Source organism: Notamacropus eugenii, chromosome 1, assembly GCF_028372415.1.
Source record: "Notamacropus eugenii isolate mMacEug1 chromosome 1, mMacEug1.pri_v2, whole genome shotgun sequence".
Taxonomy (NCBI): Eukaryota; Metazoa; Chordata; class Mammalia; order Diprotodontia; family Macropodidae; genus Notamacropus; species Notamacropus eugenii.
In genome coordinates, this window is record NC_092872.1 from 508,579,361 (window position 1) to 508,602,906 (window position 23,546).

Here is a 23,546-nt window from a genome sequence, read left to right on the forward strand (position 1 = left end):
ATGAAAATGGATGTTCATTGATAAACTTGCAAATTATAATGAAACAAAAAGACAGCTACGTTTTTCATCTGGCTTCTAACATTTACCATACTGGTTTGTCTCCCTATAGAATATAAGCTCCATGTGAACAGGGATCATGTTTTATCTAAACTTTTTCTCTTCTCTAGCACCTAGTGACTGCTACAGACACAGGAGTTACTTGATATTTGATGACTGAAAGAACATGGGGATCAGCCAGGTTGCAACACGGCAGTGGGCACCATTATTTGCTTGTGTATGACCAGGCAAACATTAATTTTTTTGGTTTCACTTCAATGCACCAGAGTCATAGTCAGGTCAAGATCTCTAGTTTTAGATGTTTATAGTTTGCATCAAAATCAACATAATGCAACCTTGACTTCCCCCATGTGGAAAGGTCTACATGTGGGAGGGATAAGACTTCCCAATACTATTTTCCCACACATATATATTGTAACCCCAATTCCAAACCCAGTGCCACCACCTCTAGCTTCTACAAACAGCTGGCTAGCCACAGTGCCCCATCACTTCACTGAGGTCAGAATGAAGTCAAGGTGGGCATCTCCTCTTTCAGAATCTTGGCTACCTCCCATGAGCTGAAGGATAGATGGCAGGATAGGTATAATAACAGCAGACAGTACCAAATCTGAGAGAGGGGCCTCAGCTACTGTATCAGCAAGGCATACACAGAAGGGCCTGCTGTACAGGTTCTTAGATCTACTTTCCTAAAAGGAAAGCAACTTTTGAGAGGTCAACAATCTACTTTAATCAAGCACATGTATCATTCACTTAGTTCAGGGGAAAGTCAGAACCCTGAACTTCAGAGAAAATACAAACAAATTACAAACAGAAAGCCCAACAGACAGGGCTTCCAACTGTCTGACTATAGACAACGCATACACCATTACCAGAGAGAGAAACACCAACATCCAGGTTTTCAAAGCCAGGGGCTTCTTAAAACAGCTACCCAGAGTCTCATCTGACTCACAAAACTTCTTCCGAAAAATAAGCCCCAAAGCAAAACCTCACCTCAGAGCACACATACTCTTTTCAGGGTTGGAGGACCCAGTGCCTCATTAGAAATTAACAAAAGGTGTCTTAGGCCTATTAATGGGTGGGGAAGACCTTTAACCCATCTACCATTCACCTTACAGCTATTCACCACCATGCTCTTCCTAACTGTGGTTCAACCCAGAACCTCCCTCCATCCTAGGAGGCGGGAGTGTGATGGAGACATCTCCCAGCTCCTAATAGCTCTCAGGAACCAGAGCCAATTGCTAAATTTTCAGTGTGAGCATTTATACATGAGAATTTGGCAAATGCTACAAATCAGAGTTAATTTATTGTTTTCATTTTTCTAGAAGGCTTAAGAAAGTGGTGAAGAAAATGTAAATAATGCAGGCTAAATTTTAAAGTCAGTCATTCATTTTGGAGACCTGGTTATTGGTATTTTACCAGCGCATCTCTGGGTGCACTAGGGCTGGAGGAAAACCATGGCATCTTGAACTTTTGTTGAAGTACTGTTGAAATAAACTTTCAACTCTTTTCACCTGAGGGTCCTAGACTTTTCCCCCGGCAATTGTGCAGATTTGAGAGATTGAGAGATGCCAGGGGCTGCCATTGAGGGATGAAGTTCACATAAAGTCCATGTTCCCCTTCTCCTAAATCATGTGTTTTCCCATTCCACATTCTCCATTCATGCATAGGATGGTGCCAAGATCATGCAGACACAGAAGGCTTAGTCCACTTGGGTAAATTATGCCCCTTCACCATCCCTAGTCATTCTCTACCTAATAGAAAGCCTTACACATCATCAGTGGAGGTGAGAGGCAGTTGATTGGAAAAAATATGTTGAACCTCCCTCATCTACCCACCCAAACCCACCATATTGGGGTCCTTGTATGTTGGGGTGTAAGCTCAGTTCTCACGTGAATGTTCTCAGGTCAGGTAAAGGTGAGGGCTCTTGAAACAGCCAAGCTCTCACGAGGCCCCCCAGGGAACAGCTGGGAATTGAGGAGTGAGACACGAGCTATCTCACTTCTCCACCTCTTCTCAGTGGAAATTTGCTGGGGAGAGCATCCCACCCTTGAGATTGGTCCGTGGTCTGAGCACACCTGTTGTTAATTGGCTAAGGGGCTGAGAGCATGCACGGTGTCCACGAGCAAACTATGCGGCTGGGAGAGTTTAAATGGGGACAGGAAAGCCTGAGGGTTCCTTTTTTTCCTTGCTCCTCGGGAGGGAGAAGGGGGCTCCTGCAGGGGGCTCCCGCGGGGAGCACTAGCCCTGCATACTGAGAGAGGGAGGGTTCCTCTCTCCTCTGGAAGGAGAAGGGGGCTCCACAGAGAGCACTAGCCCTGCATGCTGATATGTAGCTTGTATCCGAAATAAAGCCTACAACTTCTGTTTGACTCTGGAGGTCTCTTCTCTCATTACGTTTATCCGGCTGGCCACTGAAGACCTGGAGATAGGTAAGATGACCCGGGCAGCACACGGCAGTTAGGCCAGACACTTGTACCAATTAGTCATGGCCTAACACTTAAAATTTAAAATGATATAAAATGGAAAACTACTAGATGGTCCATAGGGGTTAGCTATCCCACATTCCCACTACCACTTTTCTACTATTGTGTATGTCTCATGCCACTCCCTTCCTCCATCTCTGAGGTTCCATCTTCTTGGCCAAGGTGCAAAAATCATAATTATGGTTCTATATTATCCCATTTAGAGTTAAAACACACACACTGACACACACTTTTATATTTCAGACATCTCACAGGGAGTCTGACAAACACAACCAACCAACCAACCAAAAAAATTCATAATTACTTTTTCTTGTCGTTGTTCAGTTGTTTCAGTCATGTCCACCTCTTTGTGACCCCATTTGGAGTTTTCTTGGCCAAGATATTTGAGTGGTTTGCCATTTCCTTTTCCAGCTCATTTTACAGATGAGGAAACTAATTACTTAGAAGAGTTTTATAAATACTAACTGTTCTCTGGGTACCAGGACCAATCACATATTTAGCATCTAAAGTAAAGGTGTTAAATAAGCTGCCTGGAACCAGTTTACAATGTAATTGGGAAATATGTAACAAAATAACATAAATAATGTTAACATATGGTTTTCTAAGATAACATGCAGCCAGCATGGCTTCCTATTTATAATTTAGTGGGACTGTGTCTATTTGACACCACTACTGTAAAGCTTTTTAAAAAAGATATTGAATTATCATTCGACTTTTGTTTAAATATTAACCAATTAGCTAGTAAAAAATTTCTGGATAGTAATGTGGCAGTATATTTTACAGTCTTTTTTCTGAAACCATGCTGCTCACTGCTGCAAATGTGGCCATCTACCATTAGTTGCTTGATTCATTTCTGGACTCAACTCATTCATTTGCAGTGTCTTTTCAAGATATATAGTATGATGGATGAGATCTACAGTTTGTACATTCAGTTGCCCATTATAATCCACACACTCAGCCCTCCCTCAATCAAAACAAAGTCAAGTGTAAGTTATGTCATCTTTTCTCTGATGGCATGGTCTTCTTCAGCAACAAAGGATGAACACACATAATCCACACAATATTTATCCAACTGTTTTTCCTGTGTAGATAGACTTATTTACAAGATATTACAGTGTTGATACAAACAATATATTACATGCAAACAAGAGTATCTATAGGATCTTACTATTTATAGGGAATCCCTGAATCCATAGGTATCCTAGAGGTGAGAGGGAGCCACTGAAACGTGTTGAAAGGTGATGACATGGTCAGATCACATTGAGAGCTGAATGGGGAATAGATTCGAGTAGGGAGACTAATCAGTAGGCTACTGCAACAGTCTAGGCACAAGATAATGAGAGCCTGAATCAGGGTGGTGGTAGTATCAGGAGTGAAGAGGACATATACGAGATATTACATGCCTTGTTATATACAATTGTACACAACTGATAAGACTTATAATAGATTGGATATGGTAAGGGATGGTGAGAGTGAGGGATAAAAGATGACACCTAAGTTTAAAGCTTTGAAGACTAGGATAGTGATACCCTTAACAGGAAGTTAAGAAGAGGGGAGGGGTTAGTGGAGAGAGATAATGAGTTTCGTTTTGGACATGTTGAGCTCAAGATGTCTACAGCATATCCAGTTCTAGATGTCCAATAGGCAATTGGGTGTATGACATGTAGGGTTGAGAGAGGTGAAGGCTGAACATGTAGACCTAGAATCATTTGCCTAGAGATAATAATGTAATCCATAGGAGCTAGAATAGTACAGGACAAGAGGGCTCAGGACAGAGCCTTAGAGGATATCTATGGTTGGTGGGCATGACCTGGATGAGAGCCCAGAAAAGAAGACAGGACAACTTAGCAGGAGAGCAGTATCATAAAAAAAAACTAGAGAAGAAATTACTAAGGAGAAAAGGGTGATGATCAGTAGAGTCAAGAATGATGAGGATTGAGAAAAAGTCATTCAGTCTAGCAGCTGAGAGATCATTTGTAACTTTGGAGAGAGCAGTTTCAGCTGAATCGTGTCAGAAGTCATACTGTAGAGCTGAGACAGAGAATGGAAGTGGAGGCAAACTTTAGATGGCCTTCTCAAAATTTAGTCATGAAAGTCATAATGGCAGGGATGGATACATCAAGTGAAGTTTTTTTGAGGATGGAGGAGGTAGGTATAGACATTTTAGTAGGCAGCAAGGAAGTTGCCAGTAGACAGGGAGAGATCGAAGGTTAATGAGGGAGTGGGGAGGAAAGAAGAGGCAATCTGCTAGATAAGATAGAATGGAATGTACATGTAGAGGCACTTTCCTTGTCAAGAAGCATCAACTCTTCGTTTAAGATGGGGTGGCAGAAGGCATCTGAATGAGGGGAGAAAAGGAAGCTCTTTGAAAATTCTTCATTAAAATATGAGGCAAGGTTCTTAGCTGTGAGTTGGGGAAAAGTAGCCACGGGAGGCCTGAGGAGGTGTAAGAAGATTTGTGTATGTGTGTGTTTGTCCTTCGTTGCAGAAGAAGACTATGCCATCAGACAAATAATGACATGACTTGCACTTGACTTTGTTTTGAGTGAGGGAGGGCTGTGCAGGTCACCAGCCTCACTTCTTCTCCAGAGCCATCTGAATCCAGTGACCATCATATTCATCAGGATGACTGGAGATGACCCAGGATGAGGCAATTGGGGTTAAGTGACTTGCCCAAGGTCACACAGCTAGTGAGTGTCAAGTGTCTGAGGTGAGATTTGAACTCTGGTCCTCCTGACTCCTCCACTAGTGCTCCATCCACTGCCATCACCTAGCTGCCCATGAGATTTAGAAATGCCTGGAACACTGGCTATTGACCTCCCTGGCTTCCTTTGTCTCAACTAAAATCTCCTTCCACAGGAAGCCTAACCTACTCCTCTTAATTTAGTGCCTTCTCTCTACTTTCTATTTATCCTGTATATAGATTGCTTTATATACATTTCTTCACGACCCCATTTGGGATTTTCTTAGCAAAGATACTTAAGTAATTTGCCATTTTCTTCTCCAGATCATTTCACAGATGAGGAAACTGAGACAAACAAGGTTAAGTGATTTGCCCAGGGTCACACAGCTAGGAAGGCCAAATTTGAACTTGGGAAGGTGTCTTTTTGACCTCAGATCTGGCACTCTATTCACTACAGAGGACCCTGTTAGCACAAGCATCTTGTATAAATTTTGGCATATAGATTTAACAGAAGGATAAGAACAGGCTGCATTGCCTTTGGGAAATTGAAAAATTATCTTAATGATCCTAAGTTTCTCTCTGAAGTAAAGGCCTGTCATCTTAATACCCATTTTCTTCCAGTAGTGGCTTACAGATGTATCATGGAGCATTTCAATGCAGAATCCAAGCTGAAGATCACCAAATACTGAACACAGATATAGGGTAACAGAAATGGCATCAAAGATATGTCTAACCAGAAAAAGATGCTGAGTGGGTAGTTCGTGAGTGAAGAAGAATCCATGTACATTATCATTAAGTGTGCTTCACTTTCCTCATTATGTTGAGAGAATTTGAGGAAGGTCTCCAGCACACTGAGCTGACTCCCTGGACAAATCAAGGGAGGGCATAGAGAATGGGCTGTGATCTGTATCACTGGAGGGAATATCTGTCCTAGAAGAACCAAAAGTTTAGTTCTTTTTACTACTCAAAGAACCAAATGTCATGCCCATAGGCAATCTTATGCAGTGAAACAGACTGCTCTTAACCCTTTTTCTTCTACAAATATTTACTGGGTATGCACAAGTCACCATGAGGAAAAAGGACTAGTTTTGTCAGAACTTGTTAGTTCAAGTTCCATATCTAGCACTTACAGTGTGAATACATGTAAACACAAACTCTTTCTTGATGACGTTTTCCTTATCTGAAACAGGAATAACATTTTCTTCATCTAGCATGTCACAGCATTGTGGGAACATATCTGGTAAACTTAAAGTTAGAACTTTATAATCTTATATGAGTTATAAATGTGAATTTTTCTTCTAGAAAGTATCTTAAAATAATTCCTGCCCTCAAGAGACTTAAAATCAACCAAGCTGGCAAACAAGGGATGCACAGGTAACATTAAACAGCAATTAAATTATCTGATTTGTCTTTTCAGGAAAGACTCATGTTTTGCTTTGTTTTTTAAAAATGAAATTCTGCCTTGTCTCCTTGTTTGGGGCAACAAGAAAAATGTTACTTAGAAATTTAATTCCACATCTAGTAACAAATGTTTCAAGTTTGCAAACTACAGAAATGCTAACACAATTGTGTTGAAGTCTAATCTTGGAAAACTGAACACTCTGAAAAGCAATCTGGCCCACAATTCTGGCAAACTTATTTTGGATTATTTCTCAATCACGAATTCTGCAGCTGACTTGGAAAAAGGTTGAAAAAAGACAACTTTTAAAGTAAAATAGTATGGCTGAACTGAAGCCAATAACAATTTATTTACACCAAATGACAATGAACATTAACTGAGACTACTACTAAGTATTTCCATAAAACAGCCCTTTCTATGGAATGTTTTATTTAACATCACTTTTAAAGTTTAGAATTCTCAAGCACAGGGGGTAATTCATAATGAAACAGTTTTTATAACATTTTTTTTTTTAGTTTCATTTTTGGAAAACAATTTTCAGACTAAATTTGAGTTAGTGAATAATAAGAAGAATTTTACTTAAAATGTTTAGCTGTGCATAGGCAAATACATCTTACAACATAAAGGTAACAGGCTTTTACACTTAGCAGGCCTTTAAGTCATTTACTAGCCCCAAATGATAAGGAATTTCAAGGATTTGCACAATACTTAGATCTAAATTTTAGATTTGTTCAATTTCTAACAGTTACTAGGGATTTGTAACTACATGAAGTCAAAATACAATGAAAAACTGTAAAGATATTAGCAATAAAGAATTAAGAGCACTTCATAGGCAAGGGACCTGGGTTACAAGTTGAAGGCCATATATCACATTACCCACTGTAGCTTTGGAAGGTTCACCCACAAAACCAAACACATTTTGGCACAAAGACATTGTCTGTTTAGGACTCATTAAAAAATTTGCACAGCAGAAATTATCAAGCACTGTGAATGTGGAGAGGACAAAAAAAGGAAGCAAAATGATGGAATTCAAATTGCCTGCTAGGAGTCCATAGTATTTCCATCTCTTCTCTATTTCATGAACAATAACACCACAGGATTCTTCTCCACTATGAGCCAAGAGTTTTGCTTTTTCAAATAGGACATTTCCAAAATTACAAATTAAACCAAGTCCAATAGTACATTATAGAATAGATAAATACTTGAGAAGTTTAGGGAAAAAACAACTTTTAGGCAATTCTGAAAATAGTTTATTACAAAATATGATAGAGTCTTTATAGATTGTGTCTCAATCTCCCATAACTCACACACCTTGAAGATTGTAAAATCTCTATGCAAATGCCCATACAAATCTGAGCTGTACAGTACTTTCAATCCTCTTAAATTTATAGAGCAGTTTGTCAGACAGTATTATAGTGGAGTAGAAACAGGAAAGTCACTCTGGACATCTGGCATTCTTGCAGGTAGCATGATTCAAATGGTTTTCTCCAGTGGATCCTAACAATGCAATAGCTGTTGAGAATCCACCATATTTTAGTGATCAAAACCATACTGGGGCAAAGATGAACAATCCAGCTCATCAAAGGGTTTTGTGCGCATTACTTCTTATTTCTAGGCTTTAACTCTTCTGCCGCATTACGTAGAAAAATGTAATTTTTCTTTTGGGGATTATAAAATTCATGTCCCTAAAATGGGAGGAAATATTAGTTATATTAGAAAAAAGTTACATTTTAAGAATTAAATTTTTAACTAAGCAAGCATCCAGGTTAATTTAGTAAGAATTAATGTTCACCTACATGAACAGCTCCTGGCTGTTCTCTTTTCCAGATGGAGGTGTAATACAGTTAATTAAGACAAAGATCTGGTTCAGTCTCTTCAGAGTTAGGAAATCTTCAAAACACTTCAAATTTCATCTGAAACTTTCTTGATATTATGGAATAAGGTCAAACAGTAACTTGTTTTATTTATCCAGGTACTAATATAAAATTTATGCCAGAATTGATAAACTAAGCTTTAAAAAATATATATACTGAAAAACCTAATCTTTCTTGAAGTTAGAATATCAATCCTTACCTTTGACCAGTCATAGCTAGAGGCATATGCAAATATGTTTCCATTGTGATTGAAACAACAAGCTGAAATTGGCTGATCTAATTGTTCCGAAGTTTTTAGTTTTGTCCTTGCATCTTTGTCCCAAAAGCTGAATCTACCATCAGATCCTACAGTTGCAAGGGTTCCGTGAACAGGATGAAATGCTATCCCATTCACCTGCAAAGAATTACATGTAAGAAAGAGAAGACAAAATAATAGCGAGCATTTTCAATATATGTGGCACACACTCTTAGATTTAAATTGGAAAGACATGGGGAAATTTTAAAATAAATTATTTAAAAGTACCTATTAGAAGACCATTATCACCCTGGTGTTAGCCTCTCTGGGAATGAAAGACATAAATGAAATAATACTCGCTGACAAGGAACTTACACTCTGTTGGGGCACCCATGTAAGTAAATAAAAACATGTACAAAATAAACACAAGGTCATTTCAGGGGCAAGGGGAGGCTCTGCCAGATAAGGGGATCTAAAAAGGTTTCTTGAAGGAAGAGGTGCTTGATCTGAGCTGTAGAAGAAAACTGGGATGAAGTACAAGGAGGGAATGTGTCGCAGGCCTAGAAGATGCCTGAGCAAAGCCATAAGAGAAGAAATTCCGTTTATGTAAAGAGGAAGTAATGTGGAATAAGCCTGGAGCTAGAAGCCAGACAGAGTCAGACTCAGAAGGGCTTTTTCAAATGACTAACAGTGGAGCTGGTGTTGTATTCTGGAGGTAACAGGAAAAATGATGCTACTTAAACACTGAGCAGCATGATTAAAATTGTGCTTTAGGAATATCAATGTGACAAGTGTGGAGAAAATCATCTGGAGAAGGGAGAGGCTGGAAGTCAGAAATGGGAGGCTATCCCATTAGGCTAGCTGGATGGTGGCCTGACTTGGGGTGGTGATCATGAAAGTGGAAAGAAGGGTACAGAGGCAAGAGATATTGTGCAGATAGCATCAATAAGACTTTTATACCAGTCTATTACTGGGTATGGAGGGGAAGGAAGATAAAAGAGTAGAGAATCAGCCCAAAGTTGCAAACTTGGGTGAATGGAAAAATGGTGGTACCCTCAATCCAAAACACTTAAGCGTTTGGTTCTATTCTAGACACAAGTGATACAAAGTTTTAAAAACTTAAACATCAACAAAAATGGAGAAGTTAAGAAAGGTAAGGGTGGAGTAGGGATAATGACTTCTAATTGGGACATATTGAGTTTGAGATGTCCAAAAGACTTCCAGTTCTAAATGTCCAACAGACAGCTGGTGATGAGGAGGAGTCACTTATATGGAAAGACTAATTAAACCCATGGGTTCTGATGGGGTAACCTAGCAAGAGAAAAAAAGAGATTGTGAGGCAGAAATGAGGTGAATGATATGAATGGTGACTGCACATAACTCTAGACTTTTTAAAGTTTTTTTACAAAGGACTTACATAGAGTAGACGGAATCTCAAGACAACAGTATCATGAAAATCTAGAGAGGATAAATATTCAGGAAAAGACAGCGGCAAATGCTGCAGGGAAGACAAGGACAGAAGCTGAGAAAAGACCATCAGATTTGTCAATTAAGAGATCACTGGTATCTTTGAAGAGAACAGTTTCAGCTGAATGCTGAGGTCAGAAGTCCCAATGCAAAGGGTCAGGAAACAAGAAGAAAACTGGAGGCTACAGACAACTTTTTTCCTTGGCTGTCAAAGAGAACTTGAAGGAGATGATCCTATCAAGTGAAGGTTTCTATTTAATTCAGTTTTAAGAATGGGGGAGATCTAAGCATGTCTGTAAAAAATAGGGAAAGAACAAGTAGACAGAGAGAGGGTAATGATTGCAGGGTCACTAATCATTTTAAATACAGAAGAAATCGAGCAGTTGTAGCTGTTCTTCAATTACACAGTGATTTTTATGTTATGCGTAGGAATTTATGTACAGAGGCTATAGTTTTTAGGTGTACTTTAAAAAAATTAGTCACTTTCTCTAAATACTTACAGCATAGATATCTTGAGGAGCTGAAGTATTAGTTCCATTAGAACGGTGACATTTAAAGGTGAAGTTATCTTTGGCACTGAAAAAGAATGTTATTTTAACTTTAAAATAAAATTTTTTTAAAGCCTTAAATAAAAAAAAATAGCTGAAATTGATGTAATCATACTTACGGATTTGGTGGATTAATATAATGAATAGCAACTCTTCCTTCAATACTTCCTAGAGCAAAACCAGTAGGCTTATTCTGTTTGTCTTTAAAAATGGCAACACAGCGATGCTAAAGAAGGAAAGTATCAAATAAAGTCAATTATTTAACTCCACTTTAAATCATAACATGGAAGCTAACAAAATTTGTATTTTCTATGGAATATGCACTTAAAATTTTTTTTACTGTTATACTGTTTCTAGATAATTTACATTCTCAACATCCCTACTTTTTCCCAGAGAGCCATCTCATGTAACAAAGAATTTTTAAAAGAAAAATAAGTTCAGCAAAAACAAATAATCATTGTTTCATACCCTCAGACCTTCACTTATGCAAAGAAAGGAAGGAGATGTCTTAGCATGTCTCTTCCTTGGGACCAACCTTGGCCACTTTAATTTCAGTTTTGATTGTTTTGTTTTTCTTGCAATTTACATCATGATAATTACTGTGTATATTGTTCTGCTTACTTTGTTTCAGTTCATCTTAAGTCTTCCCATCTCCTCTGTACTCAGGTATTCTGAAAGCACAGGACTACCACACTGTATTCATGTACAACTTGTTTATCCATTCCCCAACAGAAGGACATCTACTTTAAATCCAGTTCACTGCTACCACTACAAAAAAGTGCTGAGTGTATTCTGGTCTATAAGGGGCCTTCCTTTTTTATTGCTAGCTTCCTTGAGATAATATTATTTTTCATAAAACCATGTTATTTATGTTAACACGTAATGGGTTTATTACTGTTTTTAATGAATTCATGTCCTTTGATCACTTTATTTACTGGGTAATCTAACTGGTGTTTTATATATATTTGTATCTATTCCTAAAAATCATGCACATCAAACTTTTCTCACTGATATTTGATGTAAATATTTCCTTTTCTAAATTTTATTTTCTTTTTTATCTCCTTTACCTTGTATTTAGAAATTCTTCTCCTTGCTATTACTGTACAAAGCACCTGATCTCATTTTAATTTTTTATGGACACATTTTGAACACTTAATCATCTTGAGTTTATTACAGCAAATGGTTCAAATTCGTCATCAAAACCTAATTTCTGCCAAGCTAGTTTCTGGTTTTTTCAGCAGTTCTTATCAAAAAGCCCCTACCCTGAGCAAATTAGATTCTTGGGTTTATTAAACATCAGGATGTTTTTTTTTTGATTGCTTCTGTTTCTTATCTACTCTGTTTTCACTATATCAAATAGTTTTGATGGCTTTGTGTATTATATGGATTGATAATGCTATGCCCCCTTCATTTATATTTTTTCTCATTAGTTCCCTTGAGATTCTAGGTAAGATGCTTTTTTCATAACAACCCCATGTGATAAGGGAGTATCAGTATCTTGACAGTTGAATTAAATAAGGATCAGAAAAATGAAATGTCTTACTCACCCGTCACTCAAACACTAAGGGGCAGAACCAGGACCCAAACTGAGGTCTTACTCCAAGGAGACCAGTTCAACTTCCTCATCGTAAGGATGAAGAAATTGAATCCCAGAGAGTCAAACTTTTGTACTGACTCAAGCTATTTCATAAATCCAACTATAAAGATTATTTTTCACTAGATTTATTTTTTTCTTTTATTTTCTACTGTAGTATAGTTTCATACCATAAACTGCTTAAGAAGGTATTATGGTCCAAAAAGACTTAAAACTCTTTGGGAAATAAATTTTTTTCCTATATTTAAAGGATCCATGACTTCACTCTCCTGGATACTCCTTCCACCCACACATACTTCAACCCTAAATGAAACTGTCTATATGTGAGCATTTCCATATTTAGACACACAGTCTTCATAGAAAACACATATATTTTATCACCAGGGACAGAATGGTAGAATCTATCAGACTTTATACTCTTCTAGCAGAACCCAGGACTCTATTCATGCTACAAGGGATTGTTTTTCTTCAAATATGAATTATAAAATTTGAAAAGAAGGACAAATGACTATGACTCCTTGTATCTGTCTCAATATTCAATATTAACCCCTAATTCAAACAATGAGATTTTGCTTACCTAAAAAGTTAATTTTTTCTTTCTAATACAGGTTTATATAACTGTAAGATGCTCAGAATTTAATGTTATGTGCATAATTTAATACTAGTTTAGATAAAACTTCCTTGACCCTCCCTAGACGAAGACTTTCTCTAGTATATTATTTACAGAGTACCTTTCATAGAGGAGACCATAAGTATTCATTAATCTGATGTGTTGTTGCTTACCTGATGTTTAAGAGGAGATTCTATTCTCCTGAATTCAGAAGGCTGATTCTCTAACTGATAAACTATCAGTCCTCTCTCAGCAGTAGCTACAGCTGCCATGGGGTAGACCTAAAGTCAAAAATAAGGAAAAGATGAAAATGCATACTCAATATGAGGATCTCACCACACTCTTAAGAGCCATTTCCTTTAAAATGAAGGAATATGCTTCCTATAGATGTTAGAAATAATGGTATTCAATCATAAAATTACAAATATGGACACTATTATAATTTAAAGTCAGAATCTAATCATTCCATGCTATTAACACATTCTACTATAACCTAAAAGGTAAACATTTGGGAGATGTTCTTGTGCCTAAAACTGATGACCACTCACAGGGGTTCTACATCATAATATAGCCATCAAATTTATTATTAAATGTTATTATCTGGATATTATTTAAGTAAAGAAATTATAAATTTAGCATCAAATGGCTCACCACATCAGCACAGTAACATCTTTCAGGCAGTTGCAATGTCATCATAGGACTTGGTGACCGTGTATCCCAAAACTAGATAAAATTAAGAATGAGTTTTTCGTTAATCAGAGATGATGGTCAAATCATACAAATCCTGCCATATCTATTAAACCACAGAGACATTATTTAGCCAGTGTGTTATACCTTTAAAGTTTTATCCCAGCTTCCCGTCATCACACAACTATAGTTTGGTGCTTTGATCCAATGCACAGTTTTCACAGGAGCGTCATGCTTTAAAAAAAAATGATCAGAAAAGAAGGTTATTGGTGAGTACTACATAGCTTCAAGATTCAGTAAAAAACTTTTTCAAATGAACATTCAGGTTATTGTTAATATAAAGAACAATGAAGCTCACACATTCAGGTTTTTGCAACCCCCTCGCCTCCACCCTATTGCCCCATGATAATTTTCATGAAAATATCCAAAGGATTTATAGAAGGAGGCTTTGTTCAATGACCTCATTCTACAGACAAGGAAACTGAGGACTAGAAAGATGGGTAGTAAATACCAGAACCAAGAACCAAACCCAAGTTTCTCCCTCAAATTCAAAGCACTTTATACTATACTACACTGTTCCAATGGTGATCTCAAGGTTCAATCACTGTCTCTTTTCTCATCTCTCTATATTCTCTTTCTTAGTGATCTCACCTATTCTGATAAGTTTTAATCAAAATCTCCTAAGACTATAAACCTATATCTTATTTTCCCCCAGACCCCTAATACTATAGTTTTGACAACCTGCTAGGCATCTTTACTTAGATATTTTAACAAAGCCCTATGGTTCATCATCAATCTTCCTTCCTACCCACATTCAAATTCTATTTTTGTTGATGGCAGTGCTTTCCCAATCACCCTTGTTCCATAACTTCTGAATAATTAAAGAGTCTTGCCATTCTATCCGGGCCAGCCCTCACAGTCATAATGTGGGGAGGTGCCTCCTATGGAAAAAGGGCCAGCCAACCCCACCAACTACCAACCACCACTCACAAGGCAAGCCTTCCAGCCTAGCTGAATGAAACAGGAAAGTACCCTGAGGGGTATAGGGGAGGCAAGTGAAACTACACCCCTACCATATCCCTTCAGACCATGGTGGTGAGCCCAACAGCTTTTGGAAGAGCAATACTCCCAACTCTTAAATGCCTATAATCATCACCTTGGGAAGCAATTCCTATGGAGATACAACCTGTTAACAACTCCTGAAAGAAATAAATCCACACCTAGTAAAGACTTAGGAAAGAAAATTCCTATCACTAAAGGCCTTGGCACTATCAACACCAGAAAAAGGTATCATTTCATTAGTGGAATGACATTAAAGAACAGACCATCTGCTTTGCTACTGTACTCAAAAGGACCATGGGACTTTTCCATCTGACTTGCAGATGAAACCTTCCATGTGTGTTGTTTCCACCATTAAAACATGAGCTCCTTGACAGCAGGGTCTTTTACATTTTTTCTTGGCATCCCCAGTACTTAGGACAATGCTCTGCACTTACTAAGAGCTTAACACTTCATTCACTCTTTCATTCAGCCTATTCTTAACATTCTAACAGTTATCAAGTCCTGTATAATCTCTTTCTGCAACAGCTCTCTCAGGTGTGCCCTCTTTCCCATTCCCTAGTGCAGGCCCTTGTTTCTTCTGACCTTCACTATAGCCTAAGTCTATCCTCCGTTTAATGAATCCTTTAGATAGACATGCAAGGAATCTTCCCAGTACTCTATTATTCCACTATTCTGTTACTCAAAAAACTTCACTAGAACTCCAGTTTATAAAAGGAAATATAAAGTCAAGATCCTGAATCCAGGCCTCTCAAAAGGAGATTCCAATCTACTTTTCTGGCACAAGATCATACTACTGCCCTTCATGAGCTCTGCGGTCCAGCTAAACTATAACTTCCACATTTTCATTCAGGCTTGTTCTGCCTCAGTGCCTTTGCTCATACCATTATTACCACAAGAAAGCAGGACAGCTGAGTTGTTGGAGCAAAAATATAGCACTTCCTGCCAATAACCCTAAGAAATACACGTGTCTTCCTCAATTTTATTCAATTCAACAAACATTAAGGGTCTATTATGTGGAAGGGATTGTGCTAGGTGCTGGACATACCATGACAAAAAACTAAATAATTCCTGCTCCTATGAAGTTTATGGTCTCTTTTTCTGAGGCTTTGTGCAGGCAACAAATAAAAGCAGGAAGAGTCCAAACCTCTGCACTGATACTTCTAATATTATAGTTATGAACCTAATTGTATTAAGAAGCCAAAAAGCAAGAAAGCTGGGTCACTTTGGGCAAAAACTTCATTTTCCTTTATAATACAGTCTGAAAGGTGATGTGTAACAAAAAGCAACAATTTAAAAAATACTTTGAATAGCCTCAATTATTTTCCCTGCCTCAAATCTTTTTTCCATTCCAATCCATTTTCCATATAGTTACCAAAGTGAGTTTCCTAAAGTGCATGTCTGACCATGCCATCCCTCTTAGTCAAGAAATTAAAGTAACTCCCTATTAGCTCTAGAATGAAATGTTTGGCATTTACTTGGCACATAAAAATGTAACAATACTTATAACCAGGTTAGTATTTAAAGCTCTTTACCATGAGGCTTCTTTCTCTCTTTATCTTCTTATGCATTATGCTTCCCAACACGCTCTACAGTCCAATGACACAAGGCTATTTACTCTTCTCCATGCCAGACTCCATCTCTCATCTCTGTGCCTTCACAACGCCTGTCCTCTACTCTTGAAATGTTTCTTCTCCTCACCTCCACCTCAGAATTCTTAACTTCCTTCAAGACTCAGCTCAAAAGTAACCTTCACCAAGAGGCCTTTTCTGGTCCCATCAGCTGCTACAGTACCTTCCCTTTTACCTTGTACTTACGTGCTATGTATCTTGTATAAACTCATTTATGTACAGGTTGCTTCTCCCATTAGAATGTAAGGACCTTGAGAGTTAAGGCAGTTTTCACTTTTTCTTTGTATTATTAGGGCTAAATACAATATTTGACAATGGGCTTAAATAAATGTGAACATCAAATTCAGCATCTTCATAACTGTCACTTATAATACTTATGTGTGTGTTTAGCCATACCAATATAGACATCTATATCTACCGAAACATACACAAGAAGTAGACAAAGTAAAAAAGATATACATGACCCAAAAAGGAGATGGGCTGATGGCACAGTTAGAGTGAGGGTCAACAGTTAAACAACCTACAATGGTGACCCATAAGATATGAAAAGAACCATAGGAAGGCCTCCATTATACTACTTAGATACTCTACAGAGGACTTACAAAAGAATGAGAAAAGCCTTAGAACTCAACCTAATCTAAACCTCTGATTTTATAGAGAATGAAACTTAAGCCCAGAAAGGGTAAGTGACTTGCCAAGAGTCACACAACTACCATAAATCTAGCCGGGATCCAAAGCCATATACTCCAAACCCACAGTTCAATATTATTCTGCCTCCTAAGGTATGGAGAGATTTATAATCTGCACAGGCAGAAGCAGCAGCACTGCCAATAAAATCATAGATACATCCAAGTGTTTCTAAAATTGCATGTGAATATTGGGAGCCAGTTTACTAGGGTTTGAAAAGAAAAAAAGAAGAAGAAGAAAGTCTAACAATAATTCTATATTATTTACTAAGGATAATAAGGATATGGGACCAAAAACACTTCCTCTAGACTACACAACTTTAATTATGGAGCAGCAACACCTTATATACAATTAAAATTTTTTTATAAAACCAAGCCACCTAGGGTACAATTCTGTTATTATGTATATATACATCATCACACACAAGAGTGTGCAATGTATAGCAATCTATGGTAAATACAGCAAGGAACATTTTCTAACTGTAACTGATGCCTACTGTATTGTTAAATAACAGTATAAGCCAAAAGGCACCTCAATGAAAATAAATACTACAAAATATTACCAAAATGCTCCACTTGGGAGAGCTTTAAATTTTTATTTAATTCAATTTTATTTTATTTTCAGGTCTGCATTCTTTCTCCCTCCCCTACTTCTCCACCTCTAAAGGCCTCCCCTTCAAAGCAAGACAAACAAAACCTGTTAGATACACATAATCAAACAAAACAAATTCCTGCATTGCTCATATCTTGTCCCATTCCCCACCACACTCCCCAAAAAGCCTCAATCTGCATTCTGAATCCATCACATTTAAAGTGTTCTTATTACAAAGAAATAAAACTACTTAAGGGTGTTTTCCCCCTTTTATTCTAAGCAAAGGCTAAGTTTATATTACCTGTGCAATCTGTATAGCCTGGTTACTGTTGAGGTCCCACATTTTGGCAGTTTTATCACAAGATGCTGTAAATACTTTACTCCCATCCTAAAAAGGAAAGGCAGGGAATCAATTATTCTTGTTATAACAAAACCAAGTCAACTATTAACAATTAACTTTTCTTGAAAAAAATTCTCCAAATAAAGTATTTGAGAATCAAAGTGCTGAAAACCACTTGACTATGGAATCATAGAAAGAAATATTTAGAACTGGAAGGGACCTTAGAGATCCTCTCACTTTAAAGATGAGGAAAGTGAGGCCTACCTAAAATTTAAAAGACGTGTTTAAAGTCACACAAATAGTTAAAGTAACAAAATTCAAACCTAGGTCTTTGGAACCGAAAATTAGCACTCTATTACATGTAATGCTTCATTCAACTTAATTATCACTATTTTCATTTTGCCTTTTGTAACTCTAGCCTTATACTTCACAGCACATGTAGAAAAATCTCACTAAAATGGAATAAAGTCCTACCTGAATTATAAAGTATGTGTAGATAATAAATTTAGTTTTGACATATTCGTTTTCAGCACTAAAGACAAACTATTAAAACTTTTGTAAACTGGTTTGGTAAAGAAACAAGACTTAGTAAAGAGAGTACTATATTAGAAGTATCAACTGCTTATGCCACTGATTCCAACAGAAATTTACCACCGTATCTCCCCTTTTCAGTCCTGGGGCTGTAATTCTCCAACTGTAAAACTTAATAGTATCTTCGCTCCAAATTTCATAAATTTATAAGGTTAATTCTACCTACGTCCTTAGAGATACCACAGGAAAAATATAATCTTTCAAAGTATTCTCTGCGCATTATTATTTCTGGTTGCTTAGTTCTAACTGCAGACACCATTAATTTTGTTATCAACATCATTGAGAATGAGATGGTCAGCTCTATATAGCTATTCCTTTAGGTCTATTATTTTCAGTGAAAGAAAGCCTTCTCTTCCTTGGGGGATCAAATTCATGGGGGTGAGCAAGAGAATGAATGAGAACCATTTGGAAAGGTGGTAAGGAAGGTATATCACCAGTTATGAGGGAGAGAAAAAGAGTGAAGAACACACTACTGAGGGTACAAGCAATAGATCTTATCCCAGGAGGAAGAAAGACGCTCACTATCTTTACTGCTTCTACAGTAATTCCTGTTTTCACTATCACTGCATATCAACTAACTAGTCCCAAGCACTGTGCTCTTCACACTAAGTATCACTGAAAGGGACAAAAATGCTTACAAAATTCACTAGATTTGGTCTAAGCCACCAGAGCTATGTCATCCAGCAACATGACAGATACATGCTTTATACTCCGTCCTCTGTTAGCTCCCACTGTCTGGCTGACAAATGGGACGGATGATTTAGGGAGCGCAATGGCTCCTGTCAATCTCATTGGAAAATTAGGGGAGGGTCTGACAAGTGGGCCTCTGAGGTCTCTTCTAGCTCTACATTTACGATCATATGATTTCAACTATCTCCTAGGGGACACTATTCAAGGACTTAATGGGCAAATGTAGGAGCGAGATAACTCGTGTGTGTGTGTGTGTGTGTGAGAGTGTGTGAGAGTGTGTGAGTGTGTGTGTGTGTGTGTGTGTGTGTGTGTGTGTGTGTGTGTGTGTATAGGAGCTAGATAACTACACATAAAATAGAGAGATAACTATATATAATTCTCATATATGTACTAGATCCAAAACATCACAGAATTTAAATTAGTGGTATCCGGGATAAATGAGGCTTACTGTATTGGTTTCTATGATTTTTAAGATTATTGAAAATAAATTGTCATTTTAGACTATATTTTTATTTACTCCAACCAACAATCCTCACACTGCTTCCATACTAACATATAATAGCCAAACTGAAATACTCTCTGTCTCTTACATAGATCTAACATTCTTAGGTCTGGAGGAATCTTTTACCTTTTAAAATTCTACTCATTTCTTAAGATTCAGCTCACATCATATCTAATTAAGAAGAAGCCTCCTCTAACTTTCAATCAGAAATGTTCTTTCCTGGCACTGACTTCAGGTTGCATCTTGCACTTTATTTTCGTAGTCTACTATATTACATTTTGCTTGACAGATAGTGTAAGAGCTGCTCTTGAATTTAAGAAGAACTGTATGTACTAAGTCCTATTTCTAAGACACAATGATTTTGTGATTCTGGGCAAGTCACTTAATCTCCCAGTGTCCCATACAACTCTCTTAGACTGTAACATTGCAAAGTAGTTGCAATGTGCATTACTAAAGGAATTCCTCATCAGTTTTACCCTATATCAATGAAATTACAAATCAATCCCCCTGAAAAAGTTATATTCTGCACAGGAGTCATTACACAATATTGTATTCCCCTGCTAGAATATAAAGCTCCCCAAGGGCAGAGAACATGTCTTAATTTTCTTTGGATCTCTCTCAATACTTAAATACTTAAATAAAAATACTTAAAATACTTAAATAAAAAAATCATACAGAATGTGTGCTTAAAAATGGAATAAAATTAACTGTTTACATATAAGAACAATAAATATAATTTCTACATATGTTTCCTTTTCAGAGTGTTTTCATTTCTATCACTTGTTCTTACAACAAGTTTATAATGGAGTAGAATAGGTTATTCTGCTTATTTCCCATATTACATATAAAGAAACTGAGACATGGAAACAGTATCTTTTAAAAAGTCATATTATTGATTAATGCTCTACTTTGGACTATCACTCAGATTTTCTAAATCCTAGACCACATGAATTATATTTATATCATTTTAAAATATAAAAGTGGCATTTTTATTCTTACATAAACCAAATTTGAAAACATGGCTTATTAAATTGTGATTTCTTCTGAGTAACTGGACTTATCTTTAAAAAAAGATATTTTAATATCTCAATTGATATTTTAATGTGTGTTCTACTAAAATACACCCAGAAATTAAAAATAGAATTTCATAAAATAAATATCAAATAATAGCATTTTTAACAATTGCTATGTTAGGAGAAAAATGTGTTCTGAGTAGTGTAAACTTTAAAAGAAAAAAAATCTATCCAGCTATCTTTAGGTAGAAAAGCTTTTACACTCTTCAGCATTTTTTTTTTACATGGAGTACAATTTTCACTTTATGAGATATGTACTATGTAGGAAAAGCTCTTTGCATCCTAGATCAAAGTAGTACCAATAACATACTGTCAAATTTGAGAAAACTTCAAGTGGTATAACAAAACACTAAACTTATATTGAGAAACAGGGACTTCCTTGGAAGTGTAATGAAGAAGGAAAGAAGAGAGTCTCTTGATGTTTACCCATTTCAAGTCATTAATGGTTGTGGATAAAATATACTTCAACTGTTAAGAAAATAGTAGAAATTGATAGATACATACGTCACTCCAACAGACATCCAGTACAGGCCCTGTGTGCATTTGCTGGGCCTTTGGAATAGTTTGTCCATTATCTTGAACTTCCCAACACCGAACCTGCATTAATAAGAATAATTAATATTGCTACAGCAACTCGCATTACATTCAACTACGTCTGATAATGAATAGGATACTACTCCACCTCCCCCACAAAAAAGAGGGGACAACTACTTGTGTAAAAATGATGAAAATGATGTCAAATAACTAAACCTACTTTCTCATCTCTATAAAAATCATTAGGGAAATGATCAACACATTTAAGCTTGATGCCAAAGAAGAAATTACAAAATGTACCTCCCTCCTCTCTTTGCAGATGAGGCTATGGATACAGAACACTACATGTGCTGCTAGCTTAAGTTGATATATTAGTTTTACAATTGTTTTTTAAAATTCTTTTTTATCCTTTGTTATAGGGGATGGTCCTCTGGGTGGGGGAAAAAGGAGGGATATATCTGGAAAAAAGTGACGTAAAAAATAAAAGACTTAAATATTTTTTTAAATGACCTATATTACATATGTATATCACCTTGATAAAAATACAAAAGAACAGACATGCTTTTCTAAATGATCTTCTAGAGTAAACCACATCTTCATAGTCACACAACTGACTGGAAGGTGGAGAGGATACAACATCCCGTTTTGTTTTTTATTGTTGATTATAAAAAAGCATTTGACTATGTAAAGCAAAACATACTCCCAAAGACTCTCCACTCCACAAACTGTCTCAAATGCACATATAATTCAATGGGGCATCCAGAGATAAATATTTTTATTAAACGATCTTTTGATTATCAAAAGCAAACACGTCAGAACACAGTCATATGCATGCTTGCTCACCAAAAGGTCAGAGAGGATGTTCTATATAGAATCCAAATGGAAGGGGTATTTTCCATACATGGTAAGGTCTTCCAGATGCTATTTGTAGATGACAATGCTGACTGTATCAAGTTGCAGAATACTACAGAGTCTCCTCAATGAGATCCATTATCACTCAAAAGAGATAGGCCTAACAATCCACACAGGAAAAGCCAAAATGATAAAGAATGCCTACTGTCCAGGCTATGACATTTAGATGGATGGGCAACCCAGTAAGTTAATCCATTAGTGTACAACTGCAAAAGGACAATTAGTTAGGCCTAGAATTGAGTAAGAGAGCAGGCTGGACAGCATTTGGGAAACTGCACAGTTCTTATATTTCTAAGTTGATAATCTTTCAGTGATGCTAATATAGCTACAAGTCAATGAACAACACAATATCTGAAGAATCAAAATTAGTTTTAAGTAAGCTAAAAGGCAATGGCAATTCACAGGGTTAAGGGTAAGTAGGTACTGCATATTATACATGATGACTGACGGGCCACATTGTGCAAGATCTCATTCAGGAAATTTTTGAAAAAAGGAGGCAGGTGCTCATACAGCAAGTATTCTATGGGTATACTAAAAGTCCTAAGTTAAAGTTCTCTGGCAGTTGGATAGATCTTTGGTGGGAGATTTATGGGAGGACAAGGAAAAGAATTGTATACAATCAAAAGGTATGGGTGGGTTGCAATTTGCACTGTGTGAGGCATCAAAATCCCTTCAACAAGAAGATCATGGATCCACTGAAGCATTTAAGAATATAATTTAATTATACATGGAGTGAAAGAACAAACTTAAAGATACAATTTTCAAAATACAGGAATTTAAGAGGAGAAAAGCTTATACAAAATAATATATAGTTTATAGAGAATAATTCTTTAACATTTTTCTGATCTTTAACTGCATGAATGTTATGTTTCCTTCTACTATACTCTGAGATACCTTAGTTTCTGGAAAATGCATAGTGCATAGTGCATTATTTATCCAAGGGCATAAGGGGAATCTGGTCCAGAATGGAAAATTTTACTCTTTCCCTCAGAATTCTTTGTACCCTGATTAAGTATAACAAATGTGCTTACCATATTACTGGTGTATTTGGAACTGAAAACATCTTACAACAGATGGTTGGAGACTATGCATGTAGAGGAGTATGAAATGAGGTGTTTAAGGCTCTAGTGTGCTACATCTGACAACTTCAAATTCAAACAATGCAACACATACCACACACCTGATTTAGGAATGTAAATCAATATACTATATATACAATAGTCATCAATATCAAAATGTTAAAGGATGTATTTATGAGGCTACACATGATTTACTTTATCCTGCTAATATGCACAACTA

General features: G+C 36.8%; 1 protein-coding gene across 1 annotated transcript in view; it reads right to left on the bottom strand.

Annotated features, from left to right (window-relative positions):
* Positions 1–6,933: 6,933 nt before the first annotated feature.
* RAE1 (ribonucleic acid export 1) overlaps positions 6,934–23,546 on the bottom strand; it is a 28,418-nt gene continuing 11,805 nt past the window's right edge. Inside the window, exons 4-12 of the mRNA XM_072633464.1 lie at positions 21,306–21,398; positions 17,907–17,993; positions 13,785–13,871; positions 13,602–13,673; positions 13,124–13,231; positions 10,866–10,972; positions 10,699–10,774; positions 8,696–8,890; positions 6,934–8,307 (exon numbers count right to left, since the gene is read on the bottom strand). Of these exons, the coding sequence (XP_072489565.1) occupies positions 8,221–8,307; positions 8,696–8,890; positions 10,699–10,774; positions 10,866–10,972; positions 13,124–13,231; positions 13,602–13,673; positions 13,785–13,871; positions 17,907–17,993; positions 21,306–21,398 (912 nt within the window). The 3' untranslated portion in view covers positions 6,934–8,220. The remainder of the gene's footprint in view (positions 8,308–8,695; positions 8,891–10,698; positions 10,775–10,865; positions 10,973–13,123; positions 13,232–13,601; positions 13,674–13,784; positions 13,872–17,906; positions 17,994–21,305; positions 21,399–23,546) is intronic.